Source organism: Gastrolobium bilobum, unplaced genomic scaffold, assembly GCF_033153095.1.
Source record: "Gastrolobium bilobum isolate Gb01-03AN ecotype WA unplaced genomic scaffold, APGP_CSIRO_Gbil_v1 utg728, whole genome shotgun sequence".
Taxonomy (NCBI): Eukaryota; Viridiplantae; Streptophyta; class Magnoliopsida; order Fabales; family Fabaceae; genus Gastrolobium; species Gastrolobium bilobum.
In genome coordinates this window covers 542,382-559,436 of record NW_026899225.1, presented here as the reverse complement: position 1 = coordinate 559,436, position 17,055 = coordinate 542,382, and the positions used below count along the sequence as shown (strand labels likewise).

Sequence of the window (17,055 nt, the reverse complement as noted above, 5' to 3'; positions counted from 1 at the left end):
ACCACCACCATCACCATCTTCGCAGCCACTGTCGCCACCACCACCACTACCATCACCATGCCATCGTCACCATCACCACCACTACCACCTCCACCGCCGCAACCATTTTCGTCACCGCCACTGTCATCACCGTCACTACCACCATCTTCGTCGCCGCCACCGTCACCATCGCTCAGCCACCACCATTGTCACCAACCACCACCACCATCGTTGCAGCCACTTTCGTCACCAGCACCACTATATCATCTCCAGCATCGTCGCAGTCATTGCCATCACAACCACTACCACCACGCCACTGCCACCACCACTACTACCAGCACCATTACCACCACCGTGCCGCTGCCATCGCCACCACCACACCATATGAAAAGAAAAGTGATAATCCGAAAAAAAATTATGCTTAATAGGAATAAATTTTTATTCTATTATATGTTTTGTTATCAAACACAATTCTCATTATCGGAATAAAAATAAAATATGTTTTCAAACACATTTTTTTCTCAAGAACTGTTCCAAGGCACAAAATTAAAAAAGAATTATTTCTTTTCGGAAACAGTGCCAGAAAATAGAATGATTGTCATGTACACCCATAGCCGCCTGAATGCCACGTACAACCTTCGATCGTGATAAGTTTTATTTTCCTTTATTTTAATCTACTTAAAATATTTTAAAAAATTAACTATTCAAACTCAGGCCAGCTTGTGTGCTTCTACTCTGACAATGTTGTACTTTTGTTCTCAAAATTATTCACACTTCTTTTTTACTAGCTACACAATTATCCATTATCTCTCTTATTCTTTTGATCAACACCCTTATCTACTTTTATAAAATATTAGTACATCTTGTGTTAATATTATTAATATAAATAAAATGAAAATATATAAGTGACCGGTCCAAGTGAGATTGGATATGATCACATACGGTTGAGCCTGATCTAATGGAAATTATTGGTGAATTGTTGTAACGGGATCTGTACTTTAATTGTGCGGGACGTGATACTAATTCCATTGAAATATACCTATCTGGGACATATGGAGATGGGTATTTGCAAGACATTCCGATGCTCAAGTCATTATTTTTGGGATGCGCTTAAGTAAAATTGAAAGAAGATAATCATATCTAGGCTTTGGCCTTTGAGCCTCTCTTTTATAGTAGTGACATGACCTGCTTATTTCCTTGCTATGTCGCCTTAGTATGGCGGCATGTGTTCTTATTGGTTGTATATGCGGCTTTGCTGGTCTATCCCATTTAGGGGATGTCTGTTGGTGAGCTATGATGTATAGCTTAGTTGGAATCTCATGTTTGTGTCTCAGTCATTGGCTATTAAGGAGGCTTACGAACCCTATGTTATTGTCGGTCTAGCTATACATTCCGGGATTACGTGTACGCGTGATATACCATTTTCTTACAGACTAAGTCTTTGTACATCTTTAGACATTTTGAGTTGTTATTGGATTGGATCTTTCATCCCGTTTATTATCGATCGTGATCAATAATCAATAATATATATAAATTGAACAAAACTATTATATTATTTATTTATTTTCAAGGAAGGACCCACCACATACATAAATTATATTTGAAATTGTATACTCTCATTATATTTTTCAGAGCTCTATCGTCAAAATTGTCTCACATAAATTTATTCAAATGCTTTCAATAATAGTATTTAGAGTAAATACTATTTTGAATCACTAACAAAAAAAACACGATCCCCACTTTAGTCCCTTACAAAAAAAATTAGTCGGTCAGTCCTTATAAAATTTAAAGTGGATCCATTTTAGTCCTTTTGAGGGACTAATGTGGGTCTTTTTTGAAATTGTGAGGGATCACGATTTTAACTAAATGGGTTCACTTTGAATTTCTTAAGGACCTCGAGACTAATTTATTTTTTAAGGGACTAAAATAGGAATCGTGTTTTTTTGTTAGGGAGCAAAAATGGTATTTACTCTAATATTTATAAGATTAAGATTAAACAAATTTATAAATATATAATCAATTGATGTTTTTAAGGTATTTAAATAGTATATATTTTTATAAAAACTGATGTATTTTTTATTTTATTACATATAAATACACTCTGATTTTTATTTTTTTAATTATAAAATTTGAAAAAGATAAAAATTAAAACTAAAAAAAATAGTTGTAGAATAAAAAAATAAAAAATAAAAAAAATAAAAAAATTTCTTTTCACAATATTAGTTTAATATGGAATTTAAAAATAGATAATATTCCGTTACAATCAAAGCCGGGATTAAAACAAACACATCCTTTGTATGGAAAGTTATCCCTGGTTTTCCTTCATGAATTTGTCTTTCTGACCTGACTACATTAACGGATTTGGACCAAGTATTTGCCCCTGGTGCTAAATTAAGTTTCAAAAAATAATTATTAACGACTCCACAAACATGTAAGGTCTCTTTTCCCAAGCCAATTAACACACATTATGGAGATTGTGCTAGTACTATTTCACAGTATGTGTTGCCTCATTGTCATTGACCTATAAAAATATTATCCAAAACACCATCTCTTTGTGGTGGAATATAGGAAGTACTGAGGTAGGTTCTTCTAAGTCATGAGTCGCATACAATGCATCATATAAAGCACATGATAATGCAATCAGCATGTTTACGTTTAGTTATAGTAGTATTTTACCAAAAATTACTGATCGATCAACAAGAATTGACTTCCTCCTTGACCTGTAATTTTTCGCATTTTCGATTGGATATGTGTATTAGTTAAGGGGAAAGAAAAAATCTCTACCTAATTGCTAAAAATTTAAGACATATATAAATATGTACCAAAGTAATCAAATACTTAAATGTTTATGTATGATAAAAAAAACTTAAAAATGTTTAATCACATGTATAGAGGCAGCACCTAAGAGAATTAATATGGACTCTGTTTTTTCATAATATTACCCTTTTATTGGAGATTAATCTCTTGAAGTGAGAAAGCGTCAAAGACAGGAATTCCTTTCCCCAGTATTTTTTTCTATATAAATTCTTAAATCAAATCTTTAACGAAGCTGAATCCAATCTACTATATATAGCCCAACACAGACTAAAATGGTACACTTTTTTACTATTTTTTTATTTTTTTTGCAATAAGTACACTTTTTTACTTTAGCAGTAGCCATTCATACAATAATCCTATCACGCCGTCCACCTCTCTGCCGTATTTGTCATGCTATATAAAATTAAGAATGTATTCGAATTAATTCAATCGAAACAGAAAAAAAAATTAAAATTAAAAGAATTAAAATCAATGGTGATAAAATGGTAGTTTCAAGCTTTAATGGCGATAAAATTGTACACGTTTGGTACACGTTTCGGCTTAAGCATTAGTCATCAATACTATCATAGTATCATGTCGTCCACCCATCTGCTTTTTAAGTTGTCATGTCGTATAAAGTTAAAAGTAGAGTAAAGTAATTTTTGAGTGTTCAAATCCTAATTTAATTCTTGAGTAAATATAATTTTTAATCCCTAATAAAAAATTTAATTTTCACTTTATTGCCTTAAAAAAAAAATAATCTCTTGCTCCTTATTAAATTTAAAGTGAATTCATTTTAGTCCTTTTGAGGGATTAATATGAGTCTTTTTTAAATTTGAGAAGGACCACGATTTCAACTAAATAGGTCCACTTTAAATTTTTTAAGAATCTCGAGACTAATTTTTTTTGTAAAAGACTAAAATAGGGACCGTATTTTTTGTTAAGGACTTAAGATGTATTTACTCTTAATTCTTTAAAAAAAATTGACCGGTAATTCCTCTAAAATTTAAAATAAATTCATATTAGTTCTTTTGAAGGATTAATATATGCCTTCTTTAAATTTCAGAAGGACCACGATTTAGACTAACTTGATCTATTTTGAATTTCAGAGACTTTTTTTTAAGGAATTAAAATAGGCCCAATAATTTTTGTTGTGAATCCAAAAAGTACTTTACTCTAAAAAGTATTTAAAATCGAGTTAATTCAACTAAAATTAAAAATAATGAATAAAATAAAAAATAAAATATCTGTAATTAAATAAATTAATTTAATTTTTGGATTTGAACTTAAAATCAATTGAATCTAAACTTAAATAAAATTTTAAATAAAATTTAAAATTTTAGAACAATATTTTACTTTAAAAAATTATATTATTCATACTTATTTAAGAACTTTATATTTAACTTTTTCATTTCAATTTTTAAACTTACTTTAAAAACAGAAATATTGATAAATAATTTAGTATTTGAATTTGTATATTAATAAATTTTTATTTAGTGTCTTTTAATAAATTAGTTTATAGAATAGATTGAATAGAATCAAATATACGTATTCAATCATACCGATTAAGAAATATTATTATGAAAAAAATCAATTAAATTAAATTGGTCGACATGTTTTCCTTAAAACCGAAAGGGTGTCCAGATGGTGAACACCCTTACATGATACATCCTTATCCAAGATAAATTATTACTTGACTATATTAGTTTCCATTGCAAGTGGCACAACACAACAATGTAAGGAATGCCGCACCAACCTTCCTCATTCCGAAAATATCTTCACTACTCCTTCATTAGCCAACCTTCCACTTTCTTCTAACAAATTCAAGTCCAACTTGAGCTGCTTTCTTTTCTTTTTTTCTTTTTTTTCGTTACTGTTATTTTGGTGTCTCATTAGGTACGCGGCATCAGGTATCTGTCAATAGTAGTGGGACCCATCAGATCCACTTTTCTTTGTTCATCCAATAAGAAATCAAGCCACGTCATCAGCCTCTGCTACTATATAAACAGGCTGAGAATTAAGGAAATTGTTGTAGTTAGCTAGGCTTAATACACTAGAGAAAGATAAAGCCTTTCATATAGTGTTGTTGTCTATCATGGAGCTAGGAGGTGAAGAAGAAAGATTCAACAAATATGCTTTTGCATGTGCTATAGTCGCTTCCATGATATCCATTATATTTGGTTACGGTAATATTCAATTCATCACTCTCATTCTTTTTCATATATATAATATTTTGGATAAATGCATGCCTTGTAAATTTTTTTGACGATACATATATATACATGGTCAATTCAGATACTGGTGTTATGAGTGGAGCCATGATATTCATAAAGGATGATCTTGGAATCAGTGACACCCAACAAGAGGTTCTAGCAGGAATCTTAAACCTTTGTGCATTGGTGGGATCCTTAGCTGCTGGAAGAACCTCTGATTACATTGGACGACGCTACACGATTGTCCTAGCTTCTGTCCTCTTCATGGTTGGTGCAATTCTCATGGGGTATGGCCCAAACTATGCAATTTTAATGGTGGGAAGGTGTGTTGCTGGTATTGGTGTGGGCTTTGCTCTTATGATAGCACCAGTTTACTCTGCAGAGATTTCCTCTGCTAAATCACGAGGCTTTCTAACATCCCTACCTGAGCTTTGTATAGGTATTGGGATCTTACTAGGCTACGTGGTAAACTACTTCTTTGGGAAATTGACTTTGAAGCTTGGATGGAGATTGATGCTTGGTATTGCAGCAATTCCTTCACTTGCTTTGACTTTTGGCATTCTTACAATGCCAGAGTCTCCAAGGTGGCTGGTTATGCAGGGCCATCTAGGAAAAGCTAAGAAAGTACTATTGCAAGTTTCAAATACTGAACAAGAAGCTGAACTTCGCTTCAAAGATATAAAAATTGCTGCTGGGATTGACGAGAATTGCACAGAAGAGATGGTTAAGCTACATCAAAGGAACAATGGTGAAGGGGTTTGGAAAGAGTTGATACTGAGGCCCTCTCCTTCTGTTCGTTGGATGTTGATTGCAGCGGTTGGGATTCACTTTTTTGAGCATGCAACTGGAATAGAAGCTGTAATGTTATATAGTCCAAGAATCTTTAAAAAAGCTGGTGTTACAAGTAAGGATAAGCTCTTGCTCACAACAATTGGAGTAGGCCTTACAAAAATCACTTTTTTAATAATAGCCTCATTTTTACTTGACAAAGTTGGAAGAAGACGCCTCTTGCTTATAAGCACTGGAGGAATGGTTTTTGGCCTTACGGTATTAGGGTTCAGCTTGACCATGGAGGAAAAATCCCACGAAAAACTCACATGGGCCTTGACCCTTAGCATTGTGGCTACTTACACCTTTGTTGCTTTTTTTAATATTGGGCTTGGACCTGTTACGTGGGTCTATAGCTCAGAGATTTTCCCTTTGAAGTTGAGAGCACAAGGAGCAAGTATAGGAGTTGCAGTGAACAGGGTCATGAATGCTGCTGTTTCCATGAGTTTTATTTCAATCTACAAAGCAATTACCATAGGTGGGAGCTTTTTCATGTTTGCCGGTATATCTGTATTAGCTTGGCTGTTCTTCTATTTTTTCCTGCCTGAAACCAAGGGCAAGGCCTTGGAAGAGATGGAAATGGTTTTCAGCAAAAACTCTAGTAGAAATGTAGCTGCAGGAACTGATCTGAAAGAGAATGCGTAGTGTGTGTTTTAGTTGAGATATTGAGAGAATGGTTGTGTGTAATGTGTAATTTGTGCGTTAAATATAATATTATAATATTTAACTCCTTGGACTATATTTTTCAACCATGAACATTGAGTTTGCATCAATTAACATGCTACTGATTCGTCCACAGTTCAAAGTGAAAGCCGAAAAGTATAATGTTGGCTAGGCCTTGAAAGTCAACGACTAAAAGACTACTTACTCGTTTATAGTTATATAATGCCAATGGCATCGAAAAATCTAGTATATTATGAGATAGTGACTTATTTGCCACCTTTGAAAAATAAAATTAACTAATTGTCAAGTGAATAGTAAAAAATTTTAAAATCACATGCGTACAAATTTGCTAGAGCAAGTAATCAACTTAGTTTCCTGACATGATCATCTAAATCGCTACAACTAACAGTGAACTAAATGATCAAAATATATTCTGAATAAAAACAAGACACGTGTCACCGAACTAGGTGTAATAAAACCTTTTATATTTCCTACGCTTTACTTTTTCATTGATAAGAGTGATTTTTTCAAGAGGCTTGGTTTTCTTACCCTTTCTCTCTCTTCTTTCAAAAGTCCACTATTTATCCACTCAGTGCTTTATCTCCTCCATAATACGCTTTATTCTTTCATTGGTAAGAGTGATTTTTTTTATGAGGCATGGTTTTCTTACACTTTCTTTCTCTTCTTTCAAAAGTCCAGTATTTACCCAGTCATTACTTTATCTCCTCTGTAACCTTCAAAACACTCAGTAGATAAAAGATGAATTTTTATTTTTTATTTTAACTATTTTTCTCTTTATATCGTATAAAAGGGTCTCTTATGATAAGGAAGTTTGAAAATTTATGCCTTGTCATAACAATGATCTCTCATCACTGAATCTGTTGACTTTCTTTTTGCATTACAGCTTCTTCTTCTTTTATCTGAGTTTCATGCGTTTCTTTTGTTGAGATAAGAGTGGAGTTTGAAGCTGAATTTTTTTTTGAAGAACCAGATGATAAACTTCAAAGAAAGAGAGAGAAAGGATAACGAAACGGACAAAGAAGGAAGCAATGTCTGGGGAATATAAAAACTTTTATTACACCTACTGTCATGCATAGCAAATTTGGGAAAAGCTGACAAGTGTCAGGTTTTTGCTCAAAGTATACTTAATTCATTATTACTAATAGTCAATTAGGTTGTCATCTTAACAAATAAAGTTCGCTATTTGCTATAACAAATTTCTATACGTGACACTTTAAAAAATTTTAGTATTCGTGTGATAGTTAACTAATACTTTTTTAAAATATCACAAATAGATCACTGTTTCGTATATTATGAGAGTAGGTACAGCGGGCCTGTAGAAATGCGCCATGTTAGTTACTATATATGATATTAAAGAGAGAAAAAACATCTTTTTTATATAATGTAAATACATTATCACACGTATTATATATCGGTAATATATAAAGTAAATACAGTATCACACCCGCTGATCGGTGCACCAGTAATACAGAACATGCGCTCCACTGGCACATGTTGCATTGATGCAAGTATGCAACTGACATAAGGAATGAGGAATCATATACAATTGATTTCACTGAATAAAAAAAAAAAAGAGAAAAGCAAAGAGAAACGAAATATGATAATTAATTTATGTGAGATATGTGAAGAAAAAAACGTTAGTATACTTGCTATTATTGCAGAAGCACCACCATATATTCAATAATATGTTTATAATTATGATTTTGAGATACAAAAAAATAAAAATATTAAGAATGATATGATATCTTTTATTTGAGACCAAAAGATAATGAAGAGTGATTTTATAAAATAAATAAATGAATTTATTGTAAAAATCGTTGCCTGCATCATTTGTACATTGTCCCTTACGCTTAAACACCATTTATACAATTTACCGGGGGGAAAAACACCATTTATACAAGAGACTAAAGAATTCTTTTTTTTTTTTTTTTTTACTCTTTTCGTATTACTGAAGTATTTTTACATTTTATTCTATTTTAAACCTTAGAGCACAAATCCGGTAAAAATATGGCACCAATGACGACAGCTTAAAAGTGGGTCAAACTTATTAAAAAAAAAACCTTTTTTCCATTTCCGGATTGAAGTCGTAACCGGAACTATTTATATCAGGATGTATTGATTGAGATTTCAAAAGATTTTAATGGATTTTTTTTGGACAAAAAAATCTGTTGGTATTCAATTAGGATGGATTGAAAAAAAGTCGATTAGGATTTTAAATGATTATTTTAGAATCTGTCCAAATTCATTGGTATTCAATCAGGATTTTAAACAATGGAATCACAATCTCATGGTATTCAAAAATAAGACAATTTTAATGGATTTTTTTATTTGTGTGAATTTCGTGAGACTTTTTAGTAAAAATATAAACATGATGTTTCTCTCACAATCTCACCCTAACCTAGGAGTTCTTGAGATTCTTTTATTGCAATATTTTATTCTTCCTATAGCAGGTTGACTGCTCGAAATTGGGTTCCACAATGAGAGCTTCGTCAAAACTATAAAAAAAAGTATATTTTTGAGCGATTTTCATCACAAAACAACGCAGAAACAACAAACCAACGAGATTTTAACATAATCTATCTCAAAAATAACATATTTTTGAGCCATTTTTTAGAAATTTAGGAAGTTTGAAAAGTGATTTTTCAAACTATGGGTCGCGATTTTTTTTGGCACAAAAATGTGTGATTTTTGTATTAAAAATAACATAAAACAATGAAAAAATAATAGAGAAACTAACCCTCAAACCAGTTTTCGTTTTACATCAATGAAACAATATCAATTTAAAGAAAGATTGAAACTTTCATAATATGAACCCTATATTTCGTAACAATACATTCATGAACGAAATTCCTTCACTATAGAAAATGATTTCAAACAATTTTTGTGTCAATAGATAACTAAAAGTTTGTTTCTCAAAAGCTCAAAAGCAATTTAAGGTTTCAATGTATCGATTGAAAAAATTTGAGAAATTTTCTAAACTTTCATGTAATTAAACCCAAAGTTTCAGATTCAAAATTTTCTTAGAATATTCAATGAAAATATGCATATGATATATGGTTAAAAAACTCTCATCGCGTAAAACAAAAACCCCAAGATTTTCAATATCAATTGCAAAAAATTCCAAACGAAATTTTATTATGAACTGTAGGTTCTATATGCAAATTTAGAATTATTTTTATAATTAAAAAAAATTGGGCCTTATAATCATATTTGTATAACTTTGATACTAAATGAAGAAGAAATTTTTTAACCCATTAGATATGTGAAAAGCTGTTGTTTAGTAATTTTGAATGTTTGTTAAAAAATATATTATGTTTTACTGATTGAGAAAATTATATTAGGTTTTACTTTTTTTATTAATTTCATTGCATTTCAATTCATTGTTATTTTTTTATGGGGAAGATTATACTTACAACCTATTTTTGTTTACAACTTTTTACAACTATATCGTAACCGTTGATTTCCGTCAAACAATGGTTATTAATTTCGTAAATCAAACTCATTAATTAATATTTAATTTGCAATGAATGATAACCGTTGATTGACGGAAATCAGCGGTTAAGATATGATTGTAAAATATTGTAAACAAAAATAGGTTGTAATAAGTATAACCTTTCCCTTTTTTATTGACTCTTGTAATTTTGAATGTTTGTTAAAAATTCATATACTTTTTTAAAATCTTATAAATCCATATTGTCCTTTCAAATCATATAAATTCTATTAAAATCCTTTAAAATCCAATCTTATAAAATCTTGATTGTAAAAAAAGTCTTTAAAGTCTCTCCAAGTCTATATAGTCTTTTAAAATCTATAAGATTTTTTAGCTCAAAAAAGTCTTTTAAAATCCTAATCCAATACACCCCCTAAAAGTGATATTTTATATATTTGTATGTTGATCATTTATAAATTAATTTGTTATTAAGATAATTATTTAGTTTTAATTAATTGATAAAAAATTTATATTAAAAATATGTTATATTATTTTTATTAATATATATTATTATTATACTATAAATATTCTTTTTTTATTGATTTAAAATTATTATTTGTTCTTATTCTATAAAATATTTTTCCTAATTTTCTTTTATAAAGGTGTTGTATTTAAAATTATTATAATTATATTATGGTAAAATTACGAGAAATATAACGGGAGCCTACTGATTCAACTTCCGTAATGCACTCTTCTCTCTTTGTCTCCCTTCATATAGTATCTTTTGTAAACTTCCCCTTAACAAACTCCACTAATAATTCCTCTCCAAAATATATATATATATATATATATATATATATATATATATATATATATATATATATATATATAAAAAAATATATATGTGCTTTAATGTTTCTAAAGCAAATGTAGATAAGTTATCTACATTCGCTCCCAAAACGACGTCGTTTTGGGTTAAAAAATTATGATAAAAAAGACTGTTATAACCGTGAAATAAATTATAATTACAAAAATACCTTGATTTTCGCCTCAAAACGACGTCGTTTTAGACTCAATGTAGATAAGTTATCTACATTGACTGTAGAAAAAGCGAACCCATATATATAGAGATAAGATATTGTAACAATCAAATAATGTTACTATTAATGTTACTACCACATCTTAACCGTTGATTTCCGTCGATCAACGATTATTATTTTCAAAAACCAAACTCATTAATTAATTATTAATTTGAAATAAATGATAACCGTTGATTGACGGAAATCAACGGTTAAGATATGGTAGTAACCATCGGCGGATCCAGCTAGGGGCACATGTCCGCAAGTGCGGACATAAACATTTGATTTTAGTTTTTTGTTTTCCTTTCTTTTTTTGTTGCATGTTCTTATTTGTCTCTTGGTTCAATATTTATATTAGGAGAAAATACCCTTTTAAGTCTCACAAAAAATACAGTCCCCACTTTAGTCCCTTATAAAAAAACATTAGTCTCCAGGTTCCTAAGAAATTCAAAGTGGATCAATTTAGTTAAAATCGTGGTCCCACACAAATTCAAAAAAGACTTACATTAGTCACTCAAAAGGACTAAAATATGTCCATTTTGAATTTCATAGGGTCCATGTCACTAATTTTTTTTGTAAGGAATTAAAGTGGGGACCGAATTTTTTTTTAGGAACCAAAAATAGTGTTTATTCTTATATTAGTTGGCAACGTAGTAACACAAATTGATTAAAGAGAAAACTTATTCTTCCTCCCCTGTCGCATACCTATTCTCATGCTCTCTTCATCCTTTGTTTCTTTTTTTTTTATAAAAAGAGAGGATTGATTGCAGGTCTGACATTCTCAAATAAGTTAATATCTAGAGACGAGGCCTTCACTGTGATTTCGCTTGCTTTCTGTACATGTAGTGTTGACTTTTTTATTCACCACTACAAAATAGAATGATGATGTATGGATGTACTGGAGTATATTCTCATATTTGTTTTGGAGGATTGATAAGATTTAATGAGAGAAAATGATTGGTCAAACTATTGCTTGCAGGTTGTTATGGAAGCAACTAGATTATGAGCGAGTTCATAACCTTGTACATAAAGCGTTAATCTAAACTGTCTTTACAAAAAAAATTCGGGGGCACCACTAAATGTGCGGACACAATTTTTTTTTCTGGGTCCGCCACTGGTAGTAACAATGACAGTAACATTATTTGGTTGTTACAATATCCTATCCCACACACACACACATATATATATATATATAAAAGGAAAAACATATTTTCAGCAACTTGAGATAAGTTTATCTTCAATTATCCTTAAACTACGTCGTTTTGATTATTTATTTCCATATATTAATTGATTCACCTTTGAGTGGTTAGGATTTCTTTTTTCTCTCTCTTCCTTTATCACCATTGATTCATCTTTGAACGGTTATGATTTAGTACCCGGAGATAAAATTATCTCAAGCAGCTAGAGAAACGATAAGTCCATACATATATTTATATATATATATATATAAATATATATATATATATATATATGGAAAAAATATTTTTGCAGTTACTGCAGATAAGTTATCTGCATTTTTCTCAAAACGACGTCATTTTGGTATTGAAATCTTAAAAAATTATAAATTTAAAGACTATTATAACCCTGAAATAAATTAAAATTACAAAAACACCATGATTTTCGCCCAAAACGACGTCGTATTAGGCTTACTGCAGATAACTTATCTGCAGTAACTGCAGAAAAAGAGATCTCTCTCTATGTATATATATATATAAGGAAAAATATTTCTCCGGTAACTTGAGAGAAGTTTATCTCCGGCCACCCCAAAACTACGTCGTTTTACTTATTTACTTTCTTATATTAATTGATTCACCTTTGATTGGTGATGATTCTGTTTTTTTTTTCTCTCTTCCTTTTTCACCATTAATCTATCTTTGTACGGTTATGATTTAGTAGCCAAAGATAAAATTATCTCCGGCAGCTTGAGAAATGATAAGTCCATATATATATAGAAAGAGTTATATTTACAAATTTTTTGTTTATAAATTCTTACAAACTACAGTATATAGTGTAATTTGTAAAAATTTATAAAATAAATTTGGTAAACAGATTCTTCCCATATATATGTATCCAAGAGTGATAATAAATTATTAGTTTGACCCAACTATCCTTGGGCTGCCTGCGTATTTCGGACGTATCTTGGAATCAAACCATCTGTCTTTAATTAGAATTACATAATAATAACTGACCAGGAAATATTACTAGCTAAGAGAAAAAAATTGTAAAGAGGAAATTTTTTCTCTTAGTTTTGTGTCTCAATTGTTAAGTAGCAGCAAATATATATCTCTGCCAAGTGTCTGTCCAGATAAAGTGAGACGCACCGTATCAGCTTCTCTTTGTTCACCAAACAAGCGTGCCGTTACCGTGTATTACTATATAAACTGACTCGGAATTTAAGATGCTGTAGATAGCTAGCCCTCAAATTTTACTCTGGTCTATTTTAGGGATAGGAGTGTCTAGTCAAAGACTAGTCATTTATGGATTATTTCCTTTATTTTTCTTAGTTTTCTCTTTCTATTTTTTTTTTGGGCCTTTTGGAATATGTCCCCGCGCATAACATACTCTAATATCAAGATGCTAGGGAAAGATTACAATTGCTTATTTAAAGGAAGGTAGCTGAAGAGGAAAAGAAAGCCTTCCACATAGTGTCTATAATGGAGCAGGGTGGCGAAGAACATAGCTTCAACAAATATGCTTTTTCATGTGCAGCAGTAGCTTCCATGATATCCATTATATTCGGTTATGGTAATATAATAATCAATTTCCTTTTTTGTTATTCAACTAAAATAAAGTAGCAAAAAAGTAAATAATTATAATCATATCCAATCAAAAGAGATAACGCACAATCAACATACAGTTAAATATAATCTAAAAATAACAAAAATAATAATAATTAATAATTACTGAAAAACCCTACTATGAAATAAATTATAGAAAAACTCAATACAAGTTAGTCAATCAGGTGCATCACATTCTACAATAACAAATTGTGTCGATACAAAATTTAAAACTTTATAAATGTTATGGTGCATGACTTCTAGATGTTTTTAGAGAAATAAATTACAGATAAACACAGAAAAGCTAGTATAAATCCAAAGTTATCTCTATTTGACCATAGTGATACAGGATAAAAATTAAATTTGGAATATATAAGAACTAAAACTTTTATTTTGCAAAGTAAGAACTAAAACTTTTCAATAACTGAAAAGCGATCAGAATCAAAGATCTACATGAACTTCGTGAATCTGATAGCTTAAACAAAATAAAACTCCAAAATCATTCTTGCTACAATGCAAGAGAATCATCTGGCAGATTACAATTCCTGAAAGATTTCACCAAGTCATGCTGTACTCAACAATCAACATTATTAAATCCTTACAATCTCCTTCCGGTATTTTACACCTTTATTCTTTTAAACATAAAAGCACACTTTAAACTTTAAGATTTGCATATGATAATATTATGGGTCTCGTTAACAAGCTTTTTAAGCACATTGAGTAACTAATATCTTATATCATATACTAAGACGGAAAAAAGAACTAAAAGGTGTTTTAATTTTTAATGTATTAAATACTTCATTTTTATTTAACATTCCTTAATTAATACTCATACTATTAGTGAGTAAATATCTTATAATATTAATGAAAACCAGATTTTTTTCTCATTTTTATTACCAGAAAATTAATTACTTTTATTCAGCCACGTTGATTCTCATTAATTTGTTCCTAAAGACATGCTTGAGGAGATTGAGAATGATTGCAATGATTATTGTCATTTATTATATCTGTTTAAAAGTTCTTTGATTCATAACTGATTCTCGTGGTTAAGAACAATGATTTGTTCTTGTGTTAATTAGCGTTTTCTTGTGGCCGGGCTTGACGTTCAAAAGTAGCATATTAAGCGGAGGCTAGGGATTAGACAGAAAATCATGTCAGATAGTGTTCGATCCTTATATTTAAGGATTATTTCCTTTATCTCCTTTAGTTTCCTCTTTCTATTATCCTTCTTTTTATTATTTTTCTTGGACCTTTTTAGAATATGCCCAGGCCCATAACATACTCTACTGTTAAGATGCGGGGGAAGGATTACATTTGCTTATTTAAAGGAAGGTAGCCAAAGAGGACAAGAAAGCCTTCCACGTAGAGTCTATAATGGAGCAGGGTGGGGAAGAACACAGCTTCAACAAATATGCTTTTTCATGTGCAGCAGTTGCTTCCATGATATCCATTATATTTGGTTATGGTAATATAATAATCAATTCCCTCATTCTTTTTATTATTTTTTTTCCTTTTTCGTTCTCCTATATTTTCCAATTTACATCATTTTGTTACCTGAAGGAGAACTTTTATTTTAATCGTTTTATTATGGTAATATAAAGAGGTAACAACTCCAACATTTTTTTTTAGTGATTCATATACCTAGTATTTTCTCTTATTCTATAAATCATACATATTTCCTTCACTTTCTTACGAAAGAGATAGAATAGTATGAGAACCCTACATAAAATAGGAGAGTATATTGGTGTAGTTTTCAAAATATGAAACGTGTATGTATGTTTAGCTCTAATCCGATATATTTTGGATAAATGAATGCCTTGCAAAAAAAAAAAAAAAAAATAACGATGGATGTATACATGATTTCAGATACTGGTGTTATGAGTGGAGCCATGATATTCATAAAGGAAGATCTCGGAATCAGCGACACCCAACAAGAGGTTCTAGCAGGCATCTTAAACCTTTGTGCATTGGTGGGATCCTTAGCTGCTGGAAGAGCATCTGATTACATTGGACGACGCTACACAATCGTCCTAGCTTCAGTCCTCTTCATGGTTGGTTCAGTTCTCATGGGGTATGGCCCAAACTATGCAATTTTAATGGTGGGAAGGTGTGTTGCGGGTATTGGCGTGGGCTTTGCTCTCATGATAGCACCAGTTTACTCTGCAGAGATTTCCTCTGCTAAATCACGAGGCTTTATAACATCCCTACCTGAGCTTTGTATAGGTATTGGGATCTTACTTGGCTACGTGGTTAACTACTTCTTTGGGAAATTCACTTTGAAGCTTGGATGGAGATTGATGCTTGGTATTGCAGCAATTCCTTCACTTGCTTTGGCTTTTGGCATTCTCACAATGCCAGAGTCTCCAAGGTGGCTGGTTATGCAGGGCCATCTAGGAAAAGCTAAGAAAGTCCTATTGCAAGTTTCAAATACCGAACAAGAAGCTGAACTTCGCTTCAAGGATATCAAAATTGCTGCTGGGATTGACGAGAATTGCACAGAAGAGATGGTTAAGCTACACCAAAGGAACAATGGTGAAGGGGTTTGGAAAGAGTTGATACTGAGGCCCTCTCCTTCTGTTCGTTGGATGCTGATTGCAGCAGTTGGGATTCACTTTTTTGAGCATGCAACTGGAATAGAAGCTGTAATGCTATATAGTCCAAGAATCTTTAAAAAAGCTGGTGTTACAAGTAAGGATAAGCGCTTGCTCACAACAATTGGAGTAGGCCTTACAAAAGTCACTTGTTTAATAATATCCACATTTTTGCTTGACAGAGTTGGAAGAAGACGCCTCTTGCTTATAAGCACTGCAGGAATGGTTTGTGGCCTTACGGTATTAGGGTTCAGCTTGACCATGGAGGAAAATTCCCAGGAAAAGCTTATCTGGGCCTTGACTCTTAGCATTGTGGCTACTTACACCTTTGTTGCTTTTTTCAATATTGGGCTTGGACCTGTCACGTGGGTCTACAGCTCAGAGATTTTCCCTTTGAAGTTGAGAGCACAAGGAGTAGGTATAGCAGTTGCGGTGAATAGGGTCATGAATGCTGCTGTTTCCATGAGTTTTATTTCAATCTACAAAGCAATCACCATAGGTGGGAGCTTTTTCATGTTTGCCGGTATATCTATATTAGCTTGGCTGTTCTTCTATTTTTTCCTGCCTGAAACCAAGGGCAAGCCCTTGGAAGAGATGGAGATGGTTTTCAGCAAAAACTCCAGTAGAAATGTAGCTGCAGGAACTGATCTGAAAGAGAATGTATATGGAGGAAATTGA

The 17,055-nt window shown here is 31.5% G+C and overlaps 2 protein-coding genes across 2 annotated transcripts; both read left to right on the top strand.

Annotated features, from left to right (window-relative positions):
• The first annotated feature begins 4,829 nt into the window (after positions 1–4,829).
• On the top strand, positions 4,830–6,511 carry LOC133288599 (probable polyol transporter 3). Its single transcript, XM_061486401.1, has 2 exons — positions 4,830–4,961; positions 5,071–6,511. The coding sequence occupies exons 1-2, from the start codon at positions 4,871–4,873 to the stop codon at positions 6,459–6,461; spliced, it is 1,482 nt and encodes a 493-aa protein (XP_061342385.1). The 5' UTR covers positions 4,830–4,870; the 3' UTR covers positions 6,462–6,511.
• An 8,649-nt stretch (positions 6,512–15,160) lies between these two features.
• LOC133288544 (probable polyol transporter 6) lies at positions 15,161–17,055 on the top strand. Its single transcript, XM_061486326.1, has 2 exons — positions 15,161–15,251; positions 15,653–17,055. The coding sequence occupies exons 1-2, from the start codon at positions 15,161–15,163 to the stop codon at positions 17,053–17,055; spliced, it is 1,494 nt and encodes a 497-aa protein (XP_061342310.1).